The sequence below is a fragment of the Miniopterus schreibersii genome (genome assembly GCF_964146895.1).
Source record: "Miniopterus schreibersii genome assembly, chromosome: 1".
Classification (NCBI taxonomy): domain Eukaryota; kingdom Metazoa; phylum Chordata; class Mammalia; order Chiroptera; family Miniopteridae; genus Miniopterus; species Miniopterus schreibersii.
The window spans coordinates 57,438,559-57,464,563 of NC_138101.1; the positions used below are offsets into that span (position 1 = coordinate 57,438,559).

General features: G+C 40.2%; 1 protein-coding gene across 17 annotated transcripts in view; it reads left to right on the forward strand.

Moving 5' to 3' along the window:
• The window catches only part of BMPR1B (bone morphogenetic protein receptor type 1B), a 325,971-nt gene that overhangs the window by 296,611 nt on the left and 3,355 nt on the right, over positions 1 to 26,005 (forward strand). For all 17 annotated transcript variants that reach the window (XM_081144322.1, XM_081144316.1, XM_081144323.1 and 14 more), the window contains 5 exons: positions 9,696 to 9,792; positions 10,820 to 10,958; positions 14,288 to 14,480; positions 15,789 to 16,086; positions 25,064 to 25,239. In XM_081144322.1, coding sequence (XP_081000448.1) covers positions 9,696 to 9,792; positions 10,820 to 10,958; positions 14,288 to 14,480; positions 15,789 to 16,086; positions 25,064 to 25,239 — 903 coding nt within the window. The remainder of the gene's footprint in view (positions 1 to 9,695; positions 9,793 to 10,819; positions 10,959 to 14,287; positions 14,481 to 15,788; positions 16,087 to 25,063; positions 25,240 to 26,005) is intronic.

The following is a 26,005-nucleotide window of genomic DNA, read 5'->3' on the forward strand; positions in this document are numbered from 1 at the left end:
GAAATAATGAAACTGTCATTCAAAAACATGTGCAAGTTGGTCTTGGGAAAGCAGTCTTCCATGGCTTCATTCCAGTGAATCTTATTTCTTAATCTCTTCCCACTTTCCCCCAGAAAACAACAGTTTCTAGAACTTGTAGCATGTTTCAGGGGGCAGAGGAGGGAAAACAGGGAGACAGTGCTTTATGCTTACCCCTAAATAATATTCAGAGTCTGCACTTCTTTCAAAAACTACTATTTGTCTACATTTATTTTAAAAATAAGGACTTTAGAAAGGACTAAGTCAGATTACTTGCTGGATGGCATTTCCTTTTATCTATGCTAGAGTAACTGCCTTTTTCTTCAAATCATACATCATATATTGATAAAAATGGAGAAAATATGTACAAAATTTAATTTCAAGATCGATACATTTAAGTTTTGCTCATTAGAAAGAGAAATTAGCACCCCCAGAGACTTCTTGTTAAAAATAGCTCCCACATTTCCTTTCCCCTCCTTTTTCTCACCACAAAATAAATGATTTATAATTGTCACAGAATTCCAATTCCTAAGTCTTAGATAAGTGGTTTAAAATGATTCTTCATGACTGATTTTATTTCTTGAGAAGAGAAACTTTTTCCAACAAAATATAATGACATTTCGTGGTTTTCATGATAACATTTTATAACTCTTGTTCCTACTACAGCCTAGGAAGCTCTATAAGATTGATTCATAATAATTCACATAAAAATTCAGGCAGTTTTTAAAATTTTGCCAGTCAACATGCTATGTGTTAAGGATACAGAAATGGATGAAGAAAATTCTTGCTCTCCAGATGTGCACAGTAGGCTATGAGAGAGAAACATGTAAATAATTACCATTTGGTGAGGAATAATTCAGCAGGAGAGTTAGATTATAAAGAATAGTAAGGACACGAAAGAGCGAGTGGCTCACTCTGTCTGGGGTGGGAGGATGTTAAAGTAGCTTCAGAGAAGTGATACTTGAACAAGACTTTAAGAAGAAACAGGAGTTTGCTATTTGGGTAAGGCAGAAATAAAAGTAAAAAAATTGAAGCGTAGCCAAGCATTATGCTGACATAGCCAAGCATTATGCTAAGTTTACGTTAATTAACCCATTTGAGCCTCCCAGCAATCCTATGAGGTACTTAGGATGATTATTCTCCATTTAAAGATGAGGAAATTGCAGCACAGTGAGGTTAATTTACTTTTCCAAGGTTGCACAGCCTGTGAGTAGCAGTGCCTCTAAATAATATTCAGTGTAGGCTCGTGGACCAGCAGCAGCATTATTATGTGGAACTCACTGGAAATGCAGAATCTCAGGCCCTCATCCCAGACTACTAAATCCAAATTTTTTAATAAGATTCCTCGAGTTATTTATATGCACATTAAAGCTTGTGCAACACTTTTGGAAGAAAAAGACAGGCCCCATATTGTTTACAGAGAAGTTCACTGATGTCAAATTGTAGTAAAGTTCTAAATGTTCACTTTCAATTTTTGTAGTTACTTCTTTCGGAACCAGTTTCAAAAAGTAGGTGGTCCATGGACAACATTTTGAATGGCACTGGTACAGGGGCTTATGTGTAGGAAGGGGCGGGAGGGAGGAGAGTGAGGAGTGGCTGGAAAGGGAGGTAGAAATGCTAGATTTTAGAATCTCTTTGTCAAGAAGAGGTTTTTCACGTGCGAGGGGAAGCGATGTGTCCTGGAAGTAACAACAGGGTTTAGGAAAATTCAGACTCTGCCTCTCGGATGCTGAAAGGGCTGCAGTGCGTGTTGTGCTGTAGAAGGGGCCAGGCTCAGCTCGGGCGGCAGGTGAGGGGATATTCTCAGGGGAGGCGAGGAAACAGGGGCTCTGAAGACGTGGCATTCGTCTCTAGAGCTGAGTGGAAAGTTTTGAAAAGGGGGGCAGCCGCATTGAGGAGACGTCCTTGGTTCAGGGCATTGGGAAGAGGGTGCTGTCGATGATCCTGGGGATTATACAAAATGAGAGGCTTGGGTGGAGTTTGGTGGCATTAGGGTTACTGCTTGAAACTCTGGGGATCTCGGGGGGCCCAGGTGAGGTCCCCACGGATTCCGCCTCACCCTCTGGCGCACTCATGGGGGTGTGCGGTAAGTCACTGCAGACGGTGGCCTGAGAGCTCTGGCATTCCTTACATAGTTATTCTATACACTAGCGTTTTTTTGTTGGCTTTGCCTCCATCATATGCAGCATTTTCGTTGGCACTGCACTGTACGTCTTTACTGGGTATCAGTAGGGCCTTGGTCGGAAACACTCGGGTTGCAGCCGTGTTGGATTATGTCTATATATGATACGTTAACCTGAAAATAAAAAGTCCAATGAAAGCCAACAAGTGTTTATTTGAGGTCCACAAGAAGAGCTGTTCAGGAAGCATCAATTCAGGCAGAAACCCAAACAGGAGATAAAGGCAAGGGGTGCTCATGAGATCGGGGAGGCATTTCTGTAGGCGCAGATAGACTAACATAGTGATGCCGATTCTAAAGAATGTCTTTGATTTTCATATCTGCTTTCTTGTTCTGTTTGCAAACAGTTATCAGGAATACAGTCCTGCTTTAGACCCCATCCAAAGGTTATTTTGCCCAGTTTTACAATTCCAAAGATTTGAGGGGTAAGATTTGCACGCCAGTTCCTCTGGGATGGCAGCTCCAAGTCCATTTTGAAGCGGTTACGTTTATATTATTTTTCACAATTCATATTGAAGAAGTGTGTGTATGTGGCTGGTATAAAACCCGACATGAAGAACAGGGATGATGTTAAAAGAGTTATAGATCAATCTTCCTTGGATATTTTTAATTGCAACTGTTGTTTATACTCAGAACTATCCCTAACTTGTGGGCCGGGGCAGTAGTTTAAATGTAGGTCCACATATCATTTCCCTACATATTTAAAACTCATAAGCCAATAGGGAAGACTGGTAAATAAAATACATTGTATTAACTTAACAAATGCAGTTTCATAATGAGGGAGAGCGCGATCTTGCATTTAGAATGCTGGGACTCCCGAGACAGCCTCCCCAGCGTCGGAGTGAGTGGTGGGCGGCTCCATTCTCGTTTCCCTGCCTGTGAGGTGCCTCTCGTGCGTGTATGTGGACACCTGTTTTGTGTTGGTCTTGGCCTGTGACGAGTGATGCTATCAGCGAGGAGTGCCTGCAGCACTCACCTGGGCCTGAGCTGCTTGGGGCAGCCCTCCCAGACATTTCCCCGACGAGGGCCAGCGTGGTGGCTGGACCAGGCCTGATGGTCCTTCTTAGGACTGTAAGACTCACCTCAGCAACGGCCGTAGGGGAAATGTGAAGAAAGGTTGTTCACAGGTTCTGGAGGGTATGGGGCATGCCTGAGGGCAACCCAAGGTCATGGGTAGAGAAAGAGGGAGAGAGCAGGAGCAGGCTTGGACCTGGGGCTCTGCCTTTATTGGGGTTCAGGGTGGGGAGGCCTTGGGTTTCACAGATTCACTCTTTATTGGCGAATTTAAAACATAAGAGTGAGAATTGGATTCCGGTGCAGTTGAGAAAAAGCAGAGTTGCTCAAGTGCTCAGTTGTCTGGCTCACCCAGGGCTTTCTCAAAGGGAACTTCATGGGTAGTGCAGCCTGGTTTCTAATGCAGTTGTTTCACCAGTAGTTGTGCCGTACAGCTGGCAGTGTGGTCGTTCGAGATGGATGTCTTTGCATGGACGTCTTGGCAATCAAAAAGCTGCACGTCAGGCACTTGCACCAGGACACCCCAGCCCTCTGGCTTAACCTCCACTCATGTGTCTTGCTCCAGCCACCCTTGCCCACTCCTCGGGACTTGGGGTACACACACCAGCTCCTTGGTCCACCCTCGGGGGGACAGGGGCCTGTGTCGCAGTTCCTAGACACAGACACAGATGCAGACACGAGGCCGTTTAGACAGGAAATTCCAGACTTCTGGGCATTGGCCAGGGCTTTAACTGGAGCGTGAGGTGGGACAAGTTCTGGGTAGACACATCCTCTGGGTCGTGCAGATCCACTGCTACACGGGAAGGGTTTGGTTGGAGAGGGCCGGAGCAGGACCCTCTAAAGCTCAGAGCTCATGCCAATGTTTTGGCCTAGGGGCAGTGGAAATTATAATAATAATCGTGATATTTGCTTATGTGAGTGTCATACATACTTCCTAGGGCTTTTTTCTAAGCACTTTACACATACTAACTCATTTAATCCTCTTAACAACCCAAAGAAGACACTATTATTATTATTCCCATTTCACAGATGGGAAAGCTGAGATTAAATGCTGTGCAAAGTTTACATAGCTAGAATAGGTGGTGGAGCTAGGAAAGGGCCAGTGTGTAGCCTCACGGAATCTGCTCTAGAAAGCTCTGAATGACATTCTCAGGAAAATGCTTTCCCCTAGGTGAGTCAGGAAACTCTGTAAGTAAATACTGGTTAGCCATTTCACATAACAATTGATAAACAGTCAATATGAGTACTCTCAAAGTAATCTGTTATATTCACCTTTCACAGAATATTCTCAGACACGCATGCATTGCTCCTTTTAGAAGATGGTGTCAGCGGGCTGCTCGCTCTGCTCCTCGCAGGCCCTGTGCGTGTGTGTGCTTTCCCTCCCTCCCTCCCTCCCTCCCTCCCTCCCTCCCTCCCTCCCTCCCTCCCTCCCTCCCTCTCTCCTCTTCTTCCTCCTAACAACCTTTGTTAAGGCCAGTTGTGCACTAGGCTTTCAAACTTTAGGTGCATCTGAATCACCTGGAGGGCTTGTTAAAATGCAGATTACTGGCCCCCATCTAGTTTCTGATTTAGTAGGTCTGAGTGGGCCCCAATATTTTGCATTTCTAAGGAGTTCCCAGGTGATGCTGATGCTCTTGATCCAGAGACCACACCTTGAGAAGCCCTGTACTAGGCATGGCCTGGTAGATTATTATATGTTATTATAGATTTATTATAAATCGATATGTCAAGTTACTATAAAACAGAGACTTATTAAAAGAATAGAGGGAGGAAAAGTCCAGCTCACCCTTTTTTGTTGTTTTTTAATAATTGCTCTTCCAAATGATTAACCTTATGGCAACACATCCGTGTCCAGAATGCAAAGATGAGCTCCAGAATTTTCCTTCTGATACCTGTATTATACCCATGGCAATTTTATAAACCAGTACATGAATCTGAGCTGAATTCCTTGCCAGAGCGTGGTTCTAACATTTCTTAAAATGTTCAGCTCCTATTTTGGAATTTGTGGTTAACACTGTATTTGGAAAGATGAACGGAATTTAGAAATAGTCTTTTCATTTCTCATTGAACACAATAACCTGGATATAAAAATTCTGTCTTAGCCTCCTTTGTTACCAGGAAATTTCTGATTAAATTTCCTATTAAAATTCTTACTGCAATTATGAACCATCTTCTGGCCTTATAAGAACAGTGCTGTCATTTTAAGCTGTGACAACCCATCTAATGATCAAAGAGGAGACGAATAGTGACAGAATGCTATTAGGAGGCACTGGTGATTTTTACCTGCCTCTCGGGTGAACCATACTTCCCTGGAGAGGGTTCCGTTCTACTTGCCTGAGCAGCTGGAGTGACAGTGCAGGTAGAAATCTGCTCCCCTGGAGAACTGCAGGCCCTGTTCCTCTCCTGATAGGTATCTGGGAGTGTTCGCTTTCCAGGCAGTGACTTGAATGTTTACATTGTTAATGCTCTGATCACAGGTAATGGCAGATTAAAACATGACCAGCATGACCAACAGAAACAAAGGTTTGTTGATAAGGATCACCTATTCATGGCAGAAGACTAGGAGGCAGAGAGGAGGCTGCAGGGGATAGAGTTATTGGGGCAGAGGGAAGGAAAAGGGGAAGGTAATGCTAGCCTTTAAAAAGTGCTCCATGGTAAGGAAAGAATCCCTTAGATCCTTTCTGGTCTCATGGCTCTCATAAGTCAGAAATGAAGCAAGATGAGTAATAGATACAGTGTCCTTACAGTTCAGAGTGTATTCTGCATTTACATGGAAAAGTAAACGGCAGTGAGGCTGAAAGTTTTAGTAAAATTATATCCCTTGAATGAAAAAGTATTGTGTATTCATACACTGATAATATGTTACGCTTATGTAGTTAGTTCCTCTAGTTTTGAGTAACCGGCGTTCTTCTCTTTGGTTTTCTGCAAATTCAGGCTTTTTGATTTTGTTATCCTTAAAATGGGAAATATATTTTAAGCCAAGTTTCCAGAGATCATATTTGCACGTGTATGTGCCATGGTATTTGCACATCTGCGTATGTAAACACTGTGAACTGTGCTCTTACTGGCAGAGGTATTGTGCTCACCTTGTGTTTATTGTTAACTTTGCCTATAATCTAAGGAAAGGAGGGATGGAGGGAAAATTTACCGAGACAGTTCATTGTGGAAAACCTTAGCGTACTTAGAGTATACAAATTATTTTCAAGATTTCCTAAGCAACACTTTTCAGTGAATACATGTGCTAATTATATCTGATTCCTGTTAGTGTTAAAGCCTGAAAGGCTTTCAGACATGTCCTGTAGTGAGTTGAGTTCCTGACTCTTTATTTCTGCATCATTGACAGTGTTTCTGAATTTATTAATATAAAACTGCTTATTTTTAATGTTGTCTTATTTAGTCTTTTCAGATGCAGACTATTTCCAATGTTTGGCAAGTAGAATAGATCATAACTAATTGGTAAATATATGTTTTAGACTGATGAGTAAATTATAACATTAACCATTATAATATTTGGACAAGAAATTAATGGAAAGTTCTGTGGATTTTAATTTATTATAAATAATCTATACTTTCTCTGAAATATTACAAAGTAAGATTGATTTTCAACTTACATGTTCATGTTAGTTTCCAGAATTTGGTAATTTTATATTACCATTTGGTAAGACAATGTCCTTGTTCTTAGGAAGTGTACTCAGAACTGTTTATGGGTAGGTACATTGTGTCTGTAACTTCAAATGATTCACAAATTATACATGCATACAAATCAATAAATAAACATAAATACAAGTATGTCCAGCCATGTGTCACTTAATGATGGGGATACATTCTGAGACATGTGTTATTAGGTGATTTCATCATTGTGGGAACATAATAGAGTGCACTTACGCAGACCGAGATGGATAGCCTGTTATATGCCCAGGCTCTATGGGATCGCCTATTGTTTCTAGGCTACAAACCTGTGCAGCATGTTCCTGTACTGTAACTGTTTGCATTACACCGTTAGGACAGCTACAGTGACACTAGGCAATAGGAATTTTTCAACTTCATTATGATCTTATGGGACCACTGTCATTGACTGAAATGCAGTCATTGACTGAAATGTCATTATGCAGCACATAACTGTATATATATTACATATATATATAGTTATAGAGAGAGAGACAGACACACACTAAGGGAACAAGAGAATTAGAAAGCAAATACGATAAAATTTTTAAAATGATAAATCTCTGTGAAAGGCATAGTGGAATTCTTTATCCTTACAGGTTTTCTGTGAGACTCACATTATATCACAATGATTAAAACATATGTTCATATTGATGGTGAAATAGGAACTGTTGCATCTTTTATTTTAAGGAAATTTTGACAATTTCCTTAAAAAAGAAATTGTGTATGAAAGGCTTAGATATATATATCTTTTGAACTAATAATTCTACTTCTAGGAATCTAGATTAAGGAAATAATCATTGATATGTATAATGATGTATGTGTAAAGTGTACATCACAGAATTTTATGATTACCGTGAAGATGTGTTACAGCAAAATTTTTGTAGTCTCCTAAATATACATCATCAGAAGATTGACTTTCTAATTAGGATGTGTCTGTATATATACTCTGTAATCTTTGAAAGTAATGTTGCAGAAACAGTTTTTTGTTTTGGAAAATGTTCACAGTATTAAAAATGAAAATAATCTAGTTATAAAGCAATTATAATGATTTTTCCAACTTTTTTATTGTGGTAAAATACATAACATAAAATTTATCACCTTAACCATTTTTAAGTGCACAGTTCAGTGTATTAAATATGTTCATAATGTTGCACAACCAGCACCACCCCCCCAACTCCATAGCTCTTTTCATTTCATAAAATTGAAACTCTGTACCCATCAAACATTAACTTTCCCAATTCCACCTTTCCCCAGCCCACCATTCCACTTTTCCCTTTTATGATTTTGACTGCCCTGTGTACCTCATATAGTGGAATTATACAGTATTTATCTTTTGTGACCAGCTTATTTCACTTAGCATAATGTCCTCAAGATTCATCCATGTTGTGGCATACATCACAATTTCCTTCCTTTTTAAGGCTGAATAATATTCCATGTATGTAGATGCCACATTTTTCTTATCCATTCATCTGTCAGGGGAGAATCTGATTTCTTCCATGTTTTAGCTGTTACAAATAATGCACACGGGTGTATATAATGCCTTTTTGTGAAATGTTTTGTTCATGAACTTTTTGTTCATTGAAATGATAACTGCGAAGGCATACAATACAATGTTAGTAGTAATTTTCCTAAGTAGTGAGGTGGTGGCGATTTTATTTATTTTAGTTTAGTTGGTAATTTTTTGTTTTTCTTCCTGGCACATGTAATACTTTTGATTGGGAAATACAAGTTACATTGAGTGGGATAAAGTCCCCAGCCAAAGAGTTTCGGTAGCCATACAGATAACAGTATACAGCACGTTATAGGAGAGGCTGGGGAACCTCTTCTCCATAGTAACCAGTCATCAATTACAAAAATACTGTTTAAAATTCAGTAACAGTGATCATACCCTCAAGGGACTATGGTGACCTTAATAAGAATGGTGCTAATATTATTACTATATGAGTGCACCTGATTTTAGGTCCGTTTTCTCAGAATCTGTACCAGATACTCCCTGCGTATGGGTCACTTGAGGTGATTGCAAACAAAAAGAAATCCTTTGAATAAATCTCTGGGGTTGAAGTCAGTAAATGTGCATTTGTATAAAGCTGTCCGAATCATTCATATTTCTATGATGTTTGAGAAATCACGCTCTAGGCAAATTCAATTTGTTAGGAACTGGAGTCAAAACCACATGAATAATGTTTAATAATTTATTCTATAAAAGGATCACACAGTAATTCTTTGAGTAGGATATACCCGTTTAAAAAATATATAGTATTTATGAAAAATTCAGGTGTGTATTTTTGACGGGCATCTTTGTTTCAAGGGATGCACATCCATGTATAACTATATTTGGCAACATTTGGGGACTTCTGTTCCTTTGTATCCATCAGATGATGACTTTGTGTTTTATGTACAGTGCATATAGATTTTTTAAATACAAATTCATGATATAGAACACTCCAGAAACCACATGAAGAAAGTCTGTAAACCCATCAGCTGGGTCTGAAATAAAGACGAACTACCTAATCATATCCTAGGGGCATTGATCCATTCATTACATTAGTTTATATTCTGTGCTTTTATCCTATGTCAAGCCCATTTCTTCCAGCATGCTCTTGAACCAAGTGCCTAGATGAACAATGACTCATGCTAGTTGAAATTATTTAATTTGAATACCTATGTGTGTTTTTAATCAGTTTGCAGACGAAAAGTACTTCTCACATTCTGCATACGGAGCTTAGCAAGCACTTTGAGCCAAGAGTTGCTTCCTAAATTTTAGGTGAAAATTTCCTCTGTATCACGGTGCTCTTTGCTTTCTTTTTGCTTTCAGATTTTGTTGACGGATCCGTACACCACAAAGCCTTACTTATATCTGTGACTGTCTGTAGCTTCCTACTGGTCCTTATCATTTTGTTCTGTTACTTCAGGTAAGTGTCCAGCATGTAGATGCAGAATGTCCAGCTTCCAGTGCCTTTCTCCTACGACTCTCCTACCTGTTGACTTTTCCCCTCGCAGCTTCCTTTGACCTAATTAGATCTTAGATTTCACTGATAATATTGTTGCTATTGATGAATATTTATCCTAATGGAGCTATTAATAGATACCTATCTCATTTGTGTTTCAGATATCAGAACCACCCAGCTAAGTTTCGCCCCTAGGGAAATGAGGGCAGCTCAGGAATTAAGGAACTAGTTGCTACTGAGCTTGATTCTAAGCAGAGAAATGAGCATCTTGAACTTAGAGTGTTCTAGTAATTTCTTATTTCCTGAGCTAACCATTTCCCTAGCATGGCAATATTTTAAAATAGATTTTATAGATTATTAAATTAAAATAAGTTTAGTTCCTATATTAAAGTGAAGTATGGTGGTTACAAATTACTTCTAGTCACCTAAAAACTTATTTTGTGGTTTGTGAAATGTCAAGGACTTTTAAATTCATGTCACGTGCCTTTTATAATACTCATTTCTGATACTGTGTGAGTTGATTCAAATAAAAAGTTTGAATTTATTTCATTTATCTATATTATCGGTTTATAGATTACCTTACATGAGAGCATTAGCTATAACGTCTTTCACACACCACAGATTTGCATCTGTGTTCCTTAGGGGGATCTTAAAGGGAAGGGTTTTAGGGAAGGAATATAATGGAACTATACAGAAACATTAATGGACTGTAGCCGGCTGGGAAATAATCAATTGAAAGGAACAGAGAAGAGGAATTGTAGATGGTTGAGACTGAGTGAAAACATGTAGTTTACTTTAAAAAATCAGTTAGGAAAATCTTTATAATTTGTGTTTTGGAAATCATAACTGAGGGTAATAAATACTGAGCATTTAACCTTGCATTGTTTTTATGTGCTAAAATAAAACCTGCCATGATTGTTTTCTCTGCAGTGTTTTGCCCTTATCGTTGCAATTCAGTGACTAAAAATGATCTTCCTCTACACATCTTTAGGTATAAAAGACAAGAAGCCAGGCCTCGGTACAGCATTGGGCTAGAACAGGACGAAACCTACATTCCCCCTGGAGAATCCCTGAAGGACTTAATTGAGCAGTCTCAGAGCTCAGGCAGTGGATCAGGCCTCCCTCTGCTGGTAGGAGGCGAACATTATATATTGAATTTAAAGGAATGTTTTCTGAGAGGAAATGTCAATAAATACAGGGTTTCGTTTTACTGAAACAGATAGGGCCGGACAAAGAGGATGTTCTGTGCAATCTGTTAGATATCAGATCTCAGATGCGGGGCTTCCTGATAACATTTTGACATATTGGGGGTAAGGTGATTGTTTTTTAATGTCAGTGTATGGTTACAATCCAGACCCTCCGACGTTCTGATGAAGAGCAGATTAGAGAACATTCAACATGGGGCCATCTTCCCTCTGTTTTCAGTCAGGATAGTATTACTGCACTTTGGCCTGGCTTTTGAAGGCAAAAGCATTCCAGCCAACTGGGATCTGAGTACTTTTATAAGGGAAGAAGGCGAAGGCTGCCTTTCAGCTGGAGGGTTTATGTTTCAGGGTGAAGTCCTGGCTTTTCCATTCAGGAGAGGTTTAATTTTCTGATGGCCAACACTGCCAAACCTGAAGAAAATATATACCGAATCCAAGGCACTTGTCTAATGAGAAAAACATTTTGTTCCTTTATGGACCATGCAAAAAAGATGTTTGGGACTCGGGATGGAAATAACAATTTTAATGAGAAATATTTTCCTTTATAAACTCTTAACATTGATTTTCCTAATCTTTATTGTCTGGTTTTCACTTTGGATATCTTGTTTACTTTATTCCTTAGGCCACCTCTTATTTAGTACTAAAAGTAACTTAAAAAAATAATCTCAAGCCAAGAATTTATCTTACAACTTTTTATAACATACAAAAAGCTGTTTATATTTAATATATACAACTTGAAGAGTTTGGCGATGAATATATATATCCATGAAACCATCACCACAATCTATACTATAAACATACCCGTCACCTCCAAAAGTTTCCTCCTGCCCTCTTTATTTATTATTATTTTATGATAAGAACACTTGAATAAGATTTACTCTCTTAGCAAATTTTAGAATACAATACACTATTGTGAACTGTAGGCATTAAAGATCTTGCATAACTGGAACTCTGTGCTTGGTTACTGACGCCTCCCCTGGACCAGACAGAACACCATTGCGAGGCGGGCACTGTGACCAAACCGATGCTCCTTCGGATGGACATTTTTCTTATGGAAAAACTGTAAACATTCTTATTATCAAATTGCTGGATTTTTATTTTGGGGATTAAGATGTCCCAAATACAATTCTTTTATTTAAGAATGTTGTTATTAACGCTGGCCAGTTTTGCTCAGTGGTTAGAGCGTCGCCCACAGACTGAAGGGTCCCGGGTTCAGTTCCAACCAGGGGCCTGGAGCTCGGCTGCAGGCTCGATCCCCGGCGGGGGCATGCGGGAGGCAGCCAGTCGGCGTGTCTCTCTCCCATCGCTCTTTCTCTCTCTCCCTCTCCTTTCTACTCTCTGAAAAGCAATGGGAAAAAAAAAAATTCTCGGATGAAAAAAAAAAAAAAAGAATGTTACTATTATACATTTTTAAAAGAAAAGTACAAATATTGAAATCCCCTTTGTCACTGTTACTTGGCCATTTCAGTCATGGTGTTTTTAAAATACTTTTTTATAAGCACAGATGGGCTAAAGATCATGTATAAAGAGACACTTAAGCTCTGTGCCACTTTAATTTTCATAGTTTCTTTTTCTTTGTCTCTACTACACTCTCTGTAATTCTTCAGAGTTCTCTCGTTAGCTTAACTTTCTCTCCAGCTCTAATCCGTTGTTTTACTTGGTCCATTTTACATTTTCTGAAGTGATAATGAACTGTTTCACTCCAAAATGTAATTTTCATTAATTTCCTGCTGCATGCTTATTTTTCATTCCATCTTCTATTTTACGTATTTCGTGTAGCGTTCCTTAGCTTTCTATATCTGAAACTTCGAGTATCTGTCACCTGAAGGGGTTAAGCCTATTTGGATTGTTTCTCTGGACTCTCATTTAGAGTGGCTGTTTCTTGGAAATTCTCGTTCTTATCTTCCCTCTCCCCTTCCCTTGCCTCCCTCCCTGTTCCCTTGGCAATTTCCTTTATTTCCTTATGTCAGAGTAAGAACATCCAAACCTGCAGAGAATTTTTATAAAAATTTATTTAAGCCAAAAAGAGGATACACCTGGAAGCAAGATCTTAACACATTGAGAAAAAATGGTTCTCAGAATAACGGTTTGCAGCTTCTTTTATGCATTTGGAATTAAGGAAGGAACATAAGGAAAATTACTTGAATTTGGAGCAAGCAGGTAGGGATTGGATTACAGGAGGGTTGACAAGATTATGTGCTCTCTTGAGGGTGGTTTCTCTTCTGAGGGATCTGGAAGAGGCATTTCAAAGGTGTGTTAACCAGGCTGGCTTAAGGCAAAGACAAATCTTTTACTAAAGAAGTTATATGCCTGGGGCTTGGCTACTTACCATGAACTGCCAGGTTAGGAATTTATGATCAGATTATCCTTTGAGGCTACTTTCCCTAGAACCCCTTTTTTGTCCACACTTGTGAGCCCAACACTGCATTGCCAAGGGAACATTATTTATTTCTTATATTTTACCCGTGTTCAACTTACATGATTGCAAGCATTCCTTCAAAGTACCATAGTGGTGGGATGAAAAGCATTTGATAAATGATTTCCTGGAGAGAGGATTTGTGTTTGATTTTGCTGGGAGCCATGGTAGGACAAATCTAGTGCCATTCAGTGGTCCCAGCTTAATTCTGAAACCGTAGGTTCAGCTCCTCTACTTTTAAAGGGATCAAAGTTTAGATTCTGGCTCCCAGTACTGGTATTATTAGCCCAGGCAGCAACCTGGCTTTTGTTTATGCTTAACGCTTATCTTTCCCTGCTCTGGTCTCCATTCTTTCCTCCCACTTTTTCTCCCTCTTTTCTTCCTCCCTCCCTTCCCCCCTCTCTGCTTGGAGATTTCCTTTATTTCTTTGTTTGTCCACTAATACATACATTACAGCTCTGTTTTGTTGAATTTTACCCAAGCATGAGTCCCTTCAGAGTATCTGGTGTCCCACTCTAGTGGCACAAGTGAAAAGTATCCTATTCTGCCAACCACTGTGAACCCATTCAGGTTCTTCTCGCTGTGAAAATAGGTAGAATGAAATGTCCAATAACTTGGAAGCAGGATTTCAGAGCTTCAGAATCCACCATCAATTTTAAACCTCAAATCTTAAAAGAGGGCAGCAGAAACTAATAAATAAATACAAATAATTTGTCTGTATAAAAGGAAAACTATTTTAGATGTAGTCATTGTTTCTTCTCTGGAGGAAAAAAAGAAAAAGATGAAACAAATCTGTAGTGCTATGAATCTACTAACAGAGTGTTCTGGGATTTAACAGGTCCAAAGGACTATAGCTAAGCAGATTCAGATGGTGAAACAGATTGGGAAAGGTCGCTACGGGGAAGTCTGGATGGGAAAGTGGCGTGGCGAGAAGGTGGCCGTGAAAGTGTTCTTCACCACCGAGGAGGCCAGCTGGTTCCGAGAGACAGAAATCTACCAGACGGTGCTGATGAGGCACGAAAACATTTTGGGTGAGTCTGCACAGCAGCGCTCAGGGTTTTCTGGCTTTTCTCTGTTTTTCTGTTCACATCTGCATATTAACTCATCTGTCTAGACCCGTTATGAAATACATAGACATTTTCTTCTTGGCGTGAGCCCAGGAGCATCATAAGCTTCTAATGGGAGACCTCACAGGAGGAATGACTAAGGCACTTCTGTAAATCAGTGGTGGGGTGGAAATGGAGTACCCGCCAATATTTTTTCTTGAGGGGCAGGAAATGCAAACACAATACCAGCATTTCTTCGGGTTTCTTAGGGATTTGAAGGAGCACATTTTTGCTTAAATGTTGTGAAAGGTTGTAAGAGTTGTATCTGCAGGCTTTATTATATCCAGAGTTGATACGGATAAGTGATTTCCTTTTTATTTTCTCAAGTTAGAAATGATCTAGCTGGATCATTCAGCTGCACAGAGTGTAAGCTAATATGAAGTGTATGTTTTGACTCAGTCTCTGTTTTGTAAACAGTGTCTTATTTATAACTATAATACCATGAGCTACTTACTGTTAACTTAAAATATTTTAACATGTTTTTGTTTTTTAAATACATCTTTATTGATTTCAGAGAGAGGAAGGGAGAGGGAGGGAGAGATAGAAATATCAATGATGAGAGAGTCATTGATCAGTTGCCTCCTGCAAGCCCCCTGCTGGGGGTCGAGCCCGCAACCCGGGCATGTGCCCTGACCGGGAATCGAACCTTGATCTCCTGGATCCTAGGTCAATGCTCAACAGGTGAGCCACACTGGCTGGGCAACTTAAAATTTTTAAAATATCAACAACTAATTAAAAAGCAAGGGGTGGAGGGTGAGGAGGGTGTCGCCTGGCCAGGCGTGGCTCACCTGTTGAGCATCGACCTAGGATCCAGGAGATCAAGGTTCGATTCCCGGTCAGGGCACATGCCCGGGTTGCGGGCTGGACCCCCAGCAGGAAGCGTGCAGGAGGCAGCCGATCAATGACGACTCTCTCATCATTGATGTTTCTATCTCTCTCTCTCCCTCTCCCTTCCTCTAACTGAAATCAATAAGATATATTTTAAAAAAAAAAAAAAGGGGAGGGTCATGTTTTCAGATACAAAGTCTTAATGTTTCTTTACCCCTATTGTTTTGATTGCCTCTGATTGGTATTAGTAATTTCATACTTTCAGTGGCATCATCAGAAAACTTTATGAAACGCTAAACAAAAGACACCTGTGACAAAGAATGATCGTTGAAAATGTGCATTATTCCTGATAATAATAAAAAAACACTTAGCTCCAAACCTTTTTTTCTTTTTTCTTTCTTTCAGGGTTCATTGCTGCAGATATCAAAGGGACAGGATCCTGGACCCAGTTGTACCTGATCACAGACTATCATGAAAATGGTTCTCTCTATGATTACTTGAAGTCCACCACCCTAGATATTAAATCGATGCTGAAGTTGGCCTATTCTTCTGTCAGTGGCTTATGTCATTTACACACCGAAATCTTTAGTACTCAAGGCAAACCAGCAATTGCCCATCGAGATCTGAAAAGTAAGAACATCCTAGTGAAGAAAAATGGAACTTGCTGCATCGCTGACCTGGGCCTGGCTGTGAAATTTATTAGGTTAGTATCAAGGTGAACAAATACACTTTTTATGATTCTTTTCTATCACTTTTTATAGAGTATACATTTTGTAGTTCAGTGCTTCCAGGATATTTAATAGAGGAGGAATTTTTATTAATTTTGACTTTTCTTAGGAGGGAGTAAGAAGAAATATTTTATTTGCAACACAGAATGTTTGGGTCAGTTCTCCTGTTTCTATGTTCCTCAGTGTCCTGGCTTCAAAACAGTGTTTATAGCCTGACTGACGTGGCTCAACAGTTGAGCATCCACCTATGATCCAGGAGATTGAGGTTCGATTCCCGGTCAGGGCACATGCCCCTGTTGCAGGCTTGATCCCCAGTAGGGGGCCTGCAGGAGGCAGCCGATCAATGACTCATCACTGATGTTTCTCTCTCTCTCCCTCTCCCTTCCTCTCTCTGAAATCAACAAAGATATATTATAAACAAACAAACAAAAAAACACTGTTTGTACATGGGGTTGGTAGCTGTCAGGTAGCTGTTTAGAAAAGTGGTAGCTAATGTCTCAGATTATGTGGTCAGAATTCTGTGTAACATTTTAAGTAGGAAAAGTTTCAGGAAAGATCCACAGATTATGTAGTGTGATAAAGGTAGCTTTTTTTATATGATAGGAGAAAGATAACCTGCACAGGTGTTTTGTGAGAAATATTAGGAACTAATAAAAAAACTACAGCCAGTATTATACTATTATACTATCACTTAAACAGAGAGTGTAACATCTGAACACATAAATCAGCAAGTGTTATAAAACAAGGGTTTTCAGAGCCTGGGTGAGAGGGGGTGAGGGCTCCTTGGAGTGATACCAGTTGCTTCTACAGAGTGGGGAGGAGGAATGCTCAGTGGTTGAGGCTCTATTTTACTTACCTTCTCTACTCAGAGCAGCCCCTTTTATCTTGCAGGTAATTTAATTAGAAGAAATGGTTCCTCTGCTTTGAAAATAAAACAACGAAACAAAATGAGTTTGCAGCCCACTGAATTAGAGGGATCATCGTATAACTACCTTTTTACAAACTAAATTTAGGCTTAGCCCTTACTAAATTGTTGGACCCTCTTGTGGATTTTTTTTCCTAAGATGATTCTGTAAGATGTAGGAAAGGGCACAAAGGAAAGCCATGCAGATGATTAAAACTTTGGAAAATGAAACTCACGAGAAAGAACTAATGAAATCTATATTTTCACCCAGAAGTGAAGACTGGGGAGTGGTTGAATAATAGGCCACAAGCATAGGAAGGTCTTCACCGTTGAGCCTCCTTCCAATAAAGATTATTAAATTTCCTCTCTCTTCTGAATTCTTTAAAAAAAATTTTTTTTATCTACAACCGTTTTCAAGTCTTTTTTACAAATCCCCCCCCATTTTGCTTCTCAAATGAACAGCCTCTCTCTCTTCCTCCCCTGTTAAATTTCTCGAGAGTTCCAAAGAGTAACCTGCTTTCACAACCCAGTAATTCACAGTATCTTGTTTGGTTTCTGCTCCATCTTCTCCTGAATCTCTTTTATTGAGGGACACCCTCGGTCTTTGTCACCACGAGGCTGTCCTACTGTCATTTCACCGTCCCCCATGCCAGAGCCCTTCTTCCTTCTGTTTCCCTGATGTGCCTTTTTAGTCCAGGTTCACCTTTCTCTCTAGAGGGTCTGCTCTCTACTTCTTAAATATTTTCCCACCGCTAGATTTCCTGCCGTATCTGCCTTTCCTTCCTAGTTTCCAGTTTTGGTTGATCCATTCACTCTAAAATGTGAGGTGCCTGACATTTCCCTTGTCCCTGAAGATTTTGGTTTGCTCAGTTGAGTGAATTCTGTCTCCGTGATAGTCCCACTTGAGCTGGGCCAGTTTGGGTCCTCTCTACTATTTCTAGGTTTTGGAGTAAAGCATTTTGTAGTTGCTTCCTATGTCTTTTGTTTGTTTGTTTGTTTTTATGCTGCTGCCAGATTCATTTTCTTGAAGCATAATTTTGGACATCATAATAATTTCATAGTTTCCTATGGCTTTGGGTTAAAATGTAGCTTTTATTCCAAACACTTTATACCTCTCACAACGTCAAGCTTTTTTAACACGCTTTTGTCTTTACCTGAGTACCCAACATCCCCTCTTCTATTTCGATAACTACTACTTATCTGCACAATTCTTCCTCTGGGACACCTACTATTATTCCCTTACAAGTCTGACTTCAAGCTAGCCTTTCTTATCCCTCCCATGTGACCCTGTGCAAACTCTCATGACCTTTCTCACACCATTTCTCGCAGTAATTATTGACTACTTATCTGTCCCTCACATTGGAGACTGAGCTCCATGAAGGTAGAAAACCATGTCTTACTGAACTTGGCATCCCTAGTGCCTTTCCTTGGTGCCCATTACTTAAGTATTGCTCGGATATTTTATATAATGGATAAATGAATGATTTCATAGGGGCTGTAGGACGAAGGAAAAAAAGCACCTTTTCTTAGCTCCAGAGATCCTGCACATTCTTGATTAAATCCACATTTCTAGGTTTATATCCCACAGTTTCCAACTTGTACACTAGTACACTGAACTGCCTGCATTTTTCCCATACATATTCTGTGATTGCTACTGCCTTGTTTTGGATTGCACGGGTTTGTAGCTTGGAATTCCCTCACTTCTCCATGTTCCTTAATCCAATCTTAGAGTTGCCTTTAAGTTACTTTACTCATCCCCCAGCTAGGAATAATGACATCGTCTTTTCCACTCCTGTAGTAATTTCTGGCCCTCGACTCTCTCATATTATAATTATTTTAGTATATGCCTCATCTTTTTTACTAGTCATTGGGCATCTTGAGAGCAGGATCCATGCCAAATTAATAAATGTATTTCCCATTTGACATGACATAGTGAGTTACCCACTGTAGTTATTCCAACATCATTGTGAATCAATAAATGTTGGCTCTATAAAAGTAGTTGAGAACTCATCTTCTTTATAGACCTTAAAACAAACAAGAAAAGTGAATATCTTTTACATTTCTCAAACTTAGCTCTGCTTAATGTAAGGGTAATAAACTGAACGATCTCCAAAATGTCATGCAAACTGATTCTAGGAAGTGGAATATTTTAAGGGATGATTCAGCGATTTATTTGGCATGTATGGACTAGTTCATCAAGAGAGGAAGGACCTGAGGATGCTGCTCAAACGTGCAACTGCGATGGCTGTGGGATGCACAGATCTCCTAGGGCTGGAGAGCAAGCAGCTGAGGGAGCATTTACCATTCTGGGCCTCAGTTTTCTCTTCTATTAAATGGAGGTTGCATTTGATAATTTCAGATGTCCTTTTCATATTTTTATTTTGGATGTTTCAAATGAACTTTGCCCTTCTCAATTTTTGAGCCTCGCTTTTAAACCTTGCTTTATATGGCTTCCATGCTTTTCCTGACTTGCCTACTTTAGGGGTCCGTGTCTGTGCTTGTGCGCACACACAGATATTTAGAGCATTTTATTACAAGTGGGGTAAGAGCTAACCCAGTTTTGAGTTCTTGGACTTCATATGTGAACTTCCTGTGAGAACTCAGTCTTTACCCTGGTCTCGACGTGCTAAGTGTTCTCTCAGGCTTTTAAGTCATTTCTGGGAGGTTCCAGGGGAAGTTGAGAGCCACAGAGAGATCGGACTGTGCTTTAGAGATTTCCTGCACATATAATATTTTTTTTGTGTGTCCTTAATTAGTTTCTTCATGCACTTTCCTGAAAATGATGTAAGTACTGATGCATTTCCTGGCCAACAGAGATTTAATCCAGGTGATGCCATGTCAGACATTACTGTTGCCCCAGATCCCTCTTGGGCAGAGAAAATAAGGACACCTGAAATCCCTTGGAGGAACCTAATCCCTTGGAGGAACTTTCCACTTTGTACTCTGCAGGATCAAGCAACCCCTCTGGTATTTCAGTGTCAGAATAATATATATATTTTTAGGGGGAAAATAGGCCCTGGCTTAGGGCCTCCCAGGTGTTAAATTTTAAATAGAAAACCTGCAATGAAAACTGGACTGTAACACACATTTCCCAATTGGTGATTGTCAACTTCTCCAAGTGCAAAGGAGACAGAGCGGCCCAGCCCAGAGGGCACTACATTTCCTCAGAGTCTTTCTGATGTCGCTATTTTTAGCACTATGTCTGGTTTGTGTACTTAGTGGTTTCTGAAAAAAGTGACACGGCCGCATGACTTGCCAAAGCCCCAGAACTAAGCTAATTCATGGCTGAGTCAGCTCTCCCAGTCAAGGTTGCTGCAGCCACCTCCCCTCCTGTTGAGGAGTTTTCAGTTCTGTTTCTAAGAAACCCTGAGCTGTCTCAGGATTTAGTCACAGATGCAGTGAGTGCCTTGGAAAGTGCGGCGAGAACTCTCCTCCTCAGTGGCCATCTGACGGGGCAGAGCTCCCTGCGGCGAATCAGGCCACAGCTGTTTCCAGGACGTCCAGGAGCACCGAGGGGTGTGCACCACCCCTTCTTCCGAAGGCTCGTGAGAATCTCTCATGCTCTGGGGGGTCGCCTGAGTCTTTCTAAGAGGTGATTTAATAGTGTCTGGTATATGTCCCCTGTGGTTAATCTGCAACACCGTTTGTCAGCAACAAGCAAACCCATGGCCTCCCTCACGTGTCTTTTGCCCTCCCCCACCCCTCTTTCACTGTTCTTAAGAATTCAGTTCTTTTTTAAAAAAAAAAGCATTTAGATTATGTAAAGGTGTACATGGTTTTGATAGAATTTTTTTCAGTTTTCCCTAATAGAAACTTACTCTCTCTGTAATTTTGTTGTTCATTGAGACAATTTTTGGTGTTCAGAGCTTTATGCCTCTAACCTATGCCTTCATCCTTGAAAAGTAGGTTTCTCTTGTTCCTGATCCTCCTGAGTTCTTTTTATTTAAAATCTATTAATTATAATATACAAGGTGGGACAAAAGTAGGTTTACAGTTGTGAGTATGCAAAACACAGAGTTTGTTCTTGTATTATTATTTATTATTATATTATTTTCCGTGCAAACAACTGCAAACCTACTTTTGCCCCACCCTGTATTTTAAACATAAAAAAGTATAAAAAATAATGAGGCACTCATGTCATAATTTCACATTAACAAGTGTTACCAATTTGCCTTATTTTATCTGGTCTTTCTTTTTAAAAGAAATGCGGTGTTGAAGATAGGCCTGTTGTGTTCTCCACCCTATTTGATTCCCCTTTATCCCTGGCAGAGGTGACTGGTATCCTGAAGCTGTTATTTATCTTTCCCGTATACGAGTTTAAAATTTGACTCCGTGTGTGTAGCCACTGCAGGGTTATGTTGTGGGCTCGGAGTTCTCTTCTCTGCCCCCGCTCCCCTCGTGAGGATCCCTGTCTTCCTGCCAACCGTGCTTCTCAGCCCGTCCCATCCCTCGGTGGAGAGTGGGGTCCCCGAAGGGGCCCTGACCGCTTCTGCTCCCTTCTTTGTCCTTGGGCCCTCTCCTTCGGTCACTCCCTACCCAGGTCGTGCATGTTCTGCACCATCTGACCTTACTTCCTATCTCTCTTTCTCCCTTTATTCTTGGTGCCCCAGTGTTCAGTCACTTTAGTTTTTGTTTGTGGCCTTGAAGATTAACAAGCTCAGTTCTTCTCTGTCCTTATTTGGGACAGGTAAGATGATGTTTCTGAAAACCCGAGAGAGAAATGCAGTTTAATTAATTTCAAGTACAGAAAAACTCCCGGGGGAAGTGTTCTGGAGGATCTGCAACTTTGTAATATCCGATATGAATTACTTATAATTAGCATGTTTGTTGTTTAAATGCAGTGCTAAAGGCATTTGCCATTAGATTAATAGTAATCTTTTGCAAAATTAATTTGCTTAACAAAATTCTATTTATCCTCTTAGATATCAGTAATGTCTCTCATCTTATGATCTATGCATAATAGAGACTTTTACATTTCTCCTTAAATTATCCAAAGCGAAGTTTACTGTAAACAAGCCGTTTCCTTCTTTCATGTAAAGTGTATTATTTACCTACCATGTGCAAAGCACTCTATGAGTGGAGATGGATCAGGGCTCTACTCTTTAGGGACAGACTAAATGGTTTTGACAGATACTCAGGGCTGAGGGGACTTTACAATCTTAGGTTGGCAGAAAGATATTTGTACAGATACTACAAGGTGAGGATATTTATTCAGGTACTGTGACAAAAATCGCCTAGGGTGGGGAGAGCAAGGTAGAGGAGGGACAGTTGTGTCCAGCTTTCATGGCCTGTGTAGGAACTGGTTTTGGGGATTTGATGGACGTACAAAATCCTTGATTGTGTGTTCTTCAGTGTTTGAAGGTTTAAGAGCTTAGAGGTGAACTATATATAGTCTGGCCATCACAAATCTTGATTCTATTATTAGATGACAGTTACCTTTCGGTTTTTCCATAGATGTTTCAATGTCACACATTCCATTAGCTCTTCCTGACCTCCTAAATCCAAATAAAGCATTTAGGGGCTAAGAGTAAGAATGGAAAGGAATTGCCTATAATCTTTATCAGCTGTGGTTAGAGTGTAACTTTGACCTGAGTGCACTCCTTGGGCCCATGCTAAGACTGTTCCTGGATTCCTTTCCCAGGACATGTTCTGGAATATAAGTTAGGCTCTTTGCTACCTCCTTCCCATCTGCAAATCTACATGTTTGTTTCTCTGCATAGAACTCAGAATTCTCTATGTGGGGCCAACACTATCTTCCTTTAATGATTCATAATTATAAATTATGACACACACACACATTAATGAAATACCCACTTGTGTGCTCACAGGAAAGGTGTTAGTGGGTAGGCAAGGAGAAAGCTCACTTTATAATTGAAGGTGGAGCTTTTGAAGCATCTTTTAAATCTGATATTTTCCCAATTTATCATTCAGCCTCTTCTCGGCTCACTTGCCTTCCTTACCATTTACGATTTAGGTACACAGATGACTTTTTGCAGGTAAATACTAAGAATTTGGTTCACTTTTTAACTTCTTTTCTTAGTCAGAAAAGAGCCCAGAACACTAAAACTTACATTTATAGATGGTAAGTAATAACAGCTATTTAGGTGGTGTTATTTTTTTTCATTTTTAACAATTTACACTTTTTAACTTTTATTTTAGGGAAATAGACTCCTTCAAAGTTGTTAACTCCTAGGTCACAAAGTGGGTACACTTGAGATGTATCTGCTGCAGTAGCTTTAGAGTAAGGATTTTATCAAAAGGTTCAGAGAAAGAAGCTTTGGATTTTTAAATTTCAGTAACTGTAAGCAGTTTTGAGATCTACAGAGGGACATTTTTCACCTTCTGAATTTTCCCAAATGACACTACCTATTTTGTGTTTTAGAAGACAGAGATTGAGGCCATAAGATCAGACGCAAGACTCCCCCCGCCTCCCCAAAAAGTCACTAGTGTTTTTGCTAAGTTGGGTATTGCCTGTGACTCGAAACGATAAAGGTGATATTTGATATTTCTAACTCTTCAGTGAGGAGAAGTCATGTCAGTGCTTGAGAGTCAATGGAGTGTGATGAAAAGAAAAATAAAACACTTTCTTGGGAATCAGGAGATAGGAAGTTTATCCAAGATTTCCCCCACACTTCAGCTTCATGAGTTTCTGCACCTTTTCTGTTTCGTAGTGTCTTCAGCCATCAGCGGCGGGGTTCATTGCTCTCCTCCCTGGTTCCACTCGTTCCTATTGAGGCAGTTCTTGCTAAACCTCTGCTGTGTGCTTCGTCCTCTGTTGGCGGCGATGTTCCGTGTCTCGCCTCCTTTAATCGTCAGCCTGTCAGGCCTTAGTCGTTCAGCGACTTAGGACTAGTGAGCACGGCTCAGGACTGCGCTGCACTCCGGCTGAGGCAGTGGCTCTCCAGTGCCCCCTGCAGGCTGGGCCCATCTTCCACGAGTTTCCTCCCAGTCTACGAAAGCAGTAACCAGTAGATTGCACTGTGAAATTTTCATGAAGCTGAAGATACTACAGTCAATTACTCCTTTCATCCTCTTATCAAAAATATGTTACTTGATTCATGAAAAAAACAGTGATAGTAGAAAGCTTCGTTATAGGTCCCTGCTTATCAAAGTAAAACGTTTGCAAGTCTTTGTTGGTTCTCTCTCCCTCCCTCCCTTTTTTACTTGTTTATTGATCTAAAAGTCTCTTAACGCTTGGCTGAAAAAATAATGCCTCTTGCTCAGTTGGTTGGAGCACACCCTGCATACCAAAAGGTTGCGGGTCGGCCCCCAGCTGGGGCGTGTGTAGCAGTAGTTGCATCTGTTTTCCTTCTTTCTCCTGCTGCCGTCTTGCCAGTGAAGCAACCAGCTGATATTTCTCTGTCTCCCTTCCTCTCTCTCTCAAAATCAATAAAAACATATCCTCCAGTGAGGATTAAAAAATATAAAAAAAATAAAATAAGGCCTTAAATAAATCAATTTGGCATGGGCACAATCCAGTTTTAAGAACAAAGTTATGCCTGGCTGGCGCGGCTCAGCATTTAAGCATCAATCTAGGATCCGAGAGGTTGGGGTTCGATTCCCGGTCAGGGCGCATGCCCGGGTTGCGGGCTTGATCCCCATCGTGGGTGTGCAGGAGGCAGCCGACCAATGACTCTCTCTCATCGTTGACGTTTCAACTCTTTCTCTCTCTCCCTTCCTCTCTCTCTGAAATCAATAAAGATATATTAAAAAAAAAAACAACAAAAAAAGTTATTACAATATGAAGTAAAGGAAGGTATTTTTGTAGACAATGTTTAGCAATTACCTAGAGTTTATATTTGATCTAATGGTAATGCAGTCTTATACCATGCAGCTTCGTTCTGATTGTCATCTTCATTGTTTTGTGTTTTTTTTAACCTGTGAATATTTAATATAACTGTTGGCAAGAAATATTTTTCAAGGAAATGGTGTTCCCTGAAGGGATATCCTTCCCCTCTTCCACGACAGCCCTGGCTCAGGAATCACCTTGATTTGATGTCTGTTGGTCCTATTCAGTACTGACGGTGTTCTGCCCTATTTTTCCTTAGTGATACTAATGAAGTTGACATACCACCCAACACTCGAGTTGGCACCAAACGCTATATGCCGCCGGAAGTGTTGGATGAGAGCTTGAATAGAAATCACTTTCAGTCGTACATCATGGCCGACATGTACAGCTTTGGACTCATCCTTTGGGAGGTGACCAGGAGATGTGTGTCAGGAGGTAAGTAACCGTGGGACTGTTGGGCTGCTATAAGTCATTTTTCTTTTCTGATCAGAAATCAAAGTTTTGTCTACAAAATCAAATTTTCTTTAATTATCCCCCTTTATTTCTGTCGACTCAGTCACGGTCCTCCCAGGAAATGATATTTTGCATCACAGAATTAGCTTCGACTGCCCTCTGCTCTCCACCTGAAGAATCTCGTCTAGACACATTGTCAGCTTCCTCCGCCTTTTCACAGATCACCCTGTTCTGTTCTTTGGATTGTCTCACTTCCCTCTTGAGCTCTTCCTCCAGCAGTTGCTTTATCTCTACACCTTCTAGCTTCTTCTTACCAATCTGCTGGGCCCTGTCCCCAACTCCAGTGACCCACTTCCTGTAGCTTCCTCTGCTCAGATAAAGAGACATAACTGTGGGGTGGGACACCCATTATTTAATCTCCCTACTTCTTAACTTTGTATGATACTTCCTCACAAACCAATTTGAAAACATCAGTTTTTATCAAAAGGAAGTTGAAGCATAGGAATATTATTATTGGTCATGGTAATTTTTTTACAAACATAAGGTTTCCCTAGTAAGACTAAGAAGACATCCTTAAATATTCAGAGGCGTTAGTATTGTTGTAGTGTTTTGCATGCTGGTGCATCATTTGTCTTTTAGTCGATTCCAGCACCTTTCAGGTGAGGAGTTGAGTCTGGTGCTCTTTAGTATCATGTACCTGTTTGGGGTTCTAGTCACGGTTGTGCTTGTTAAGTCAATCCTGGTGGCA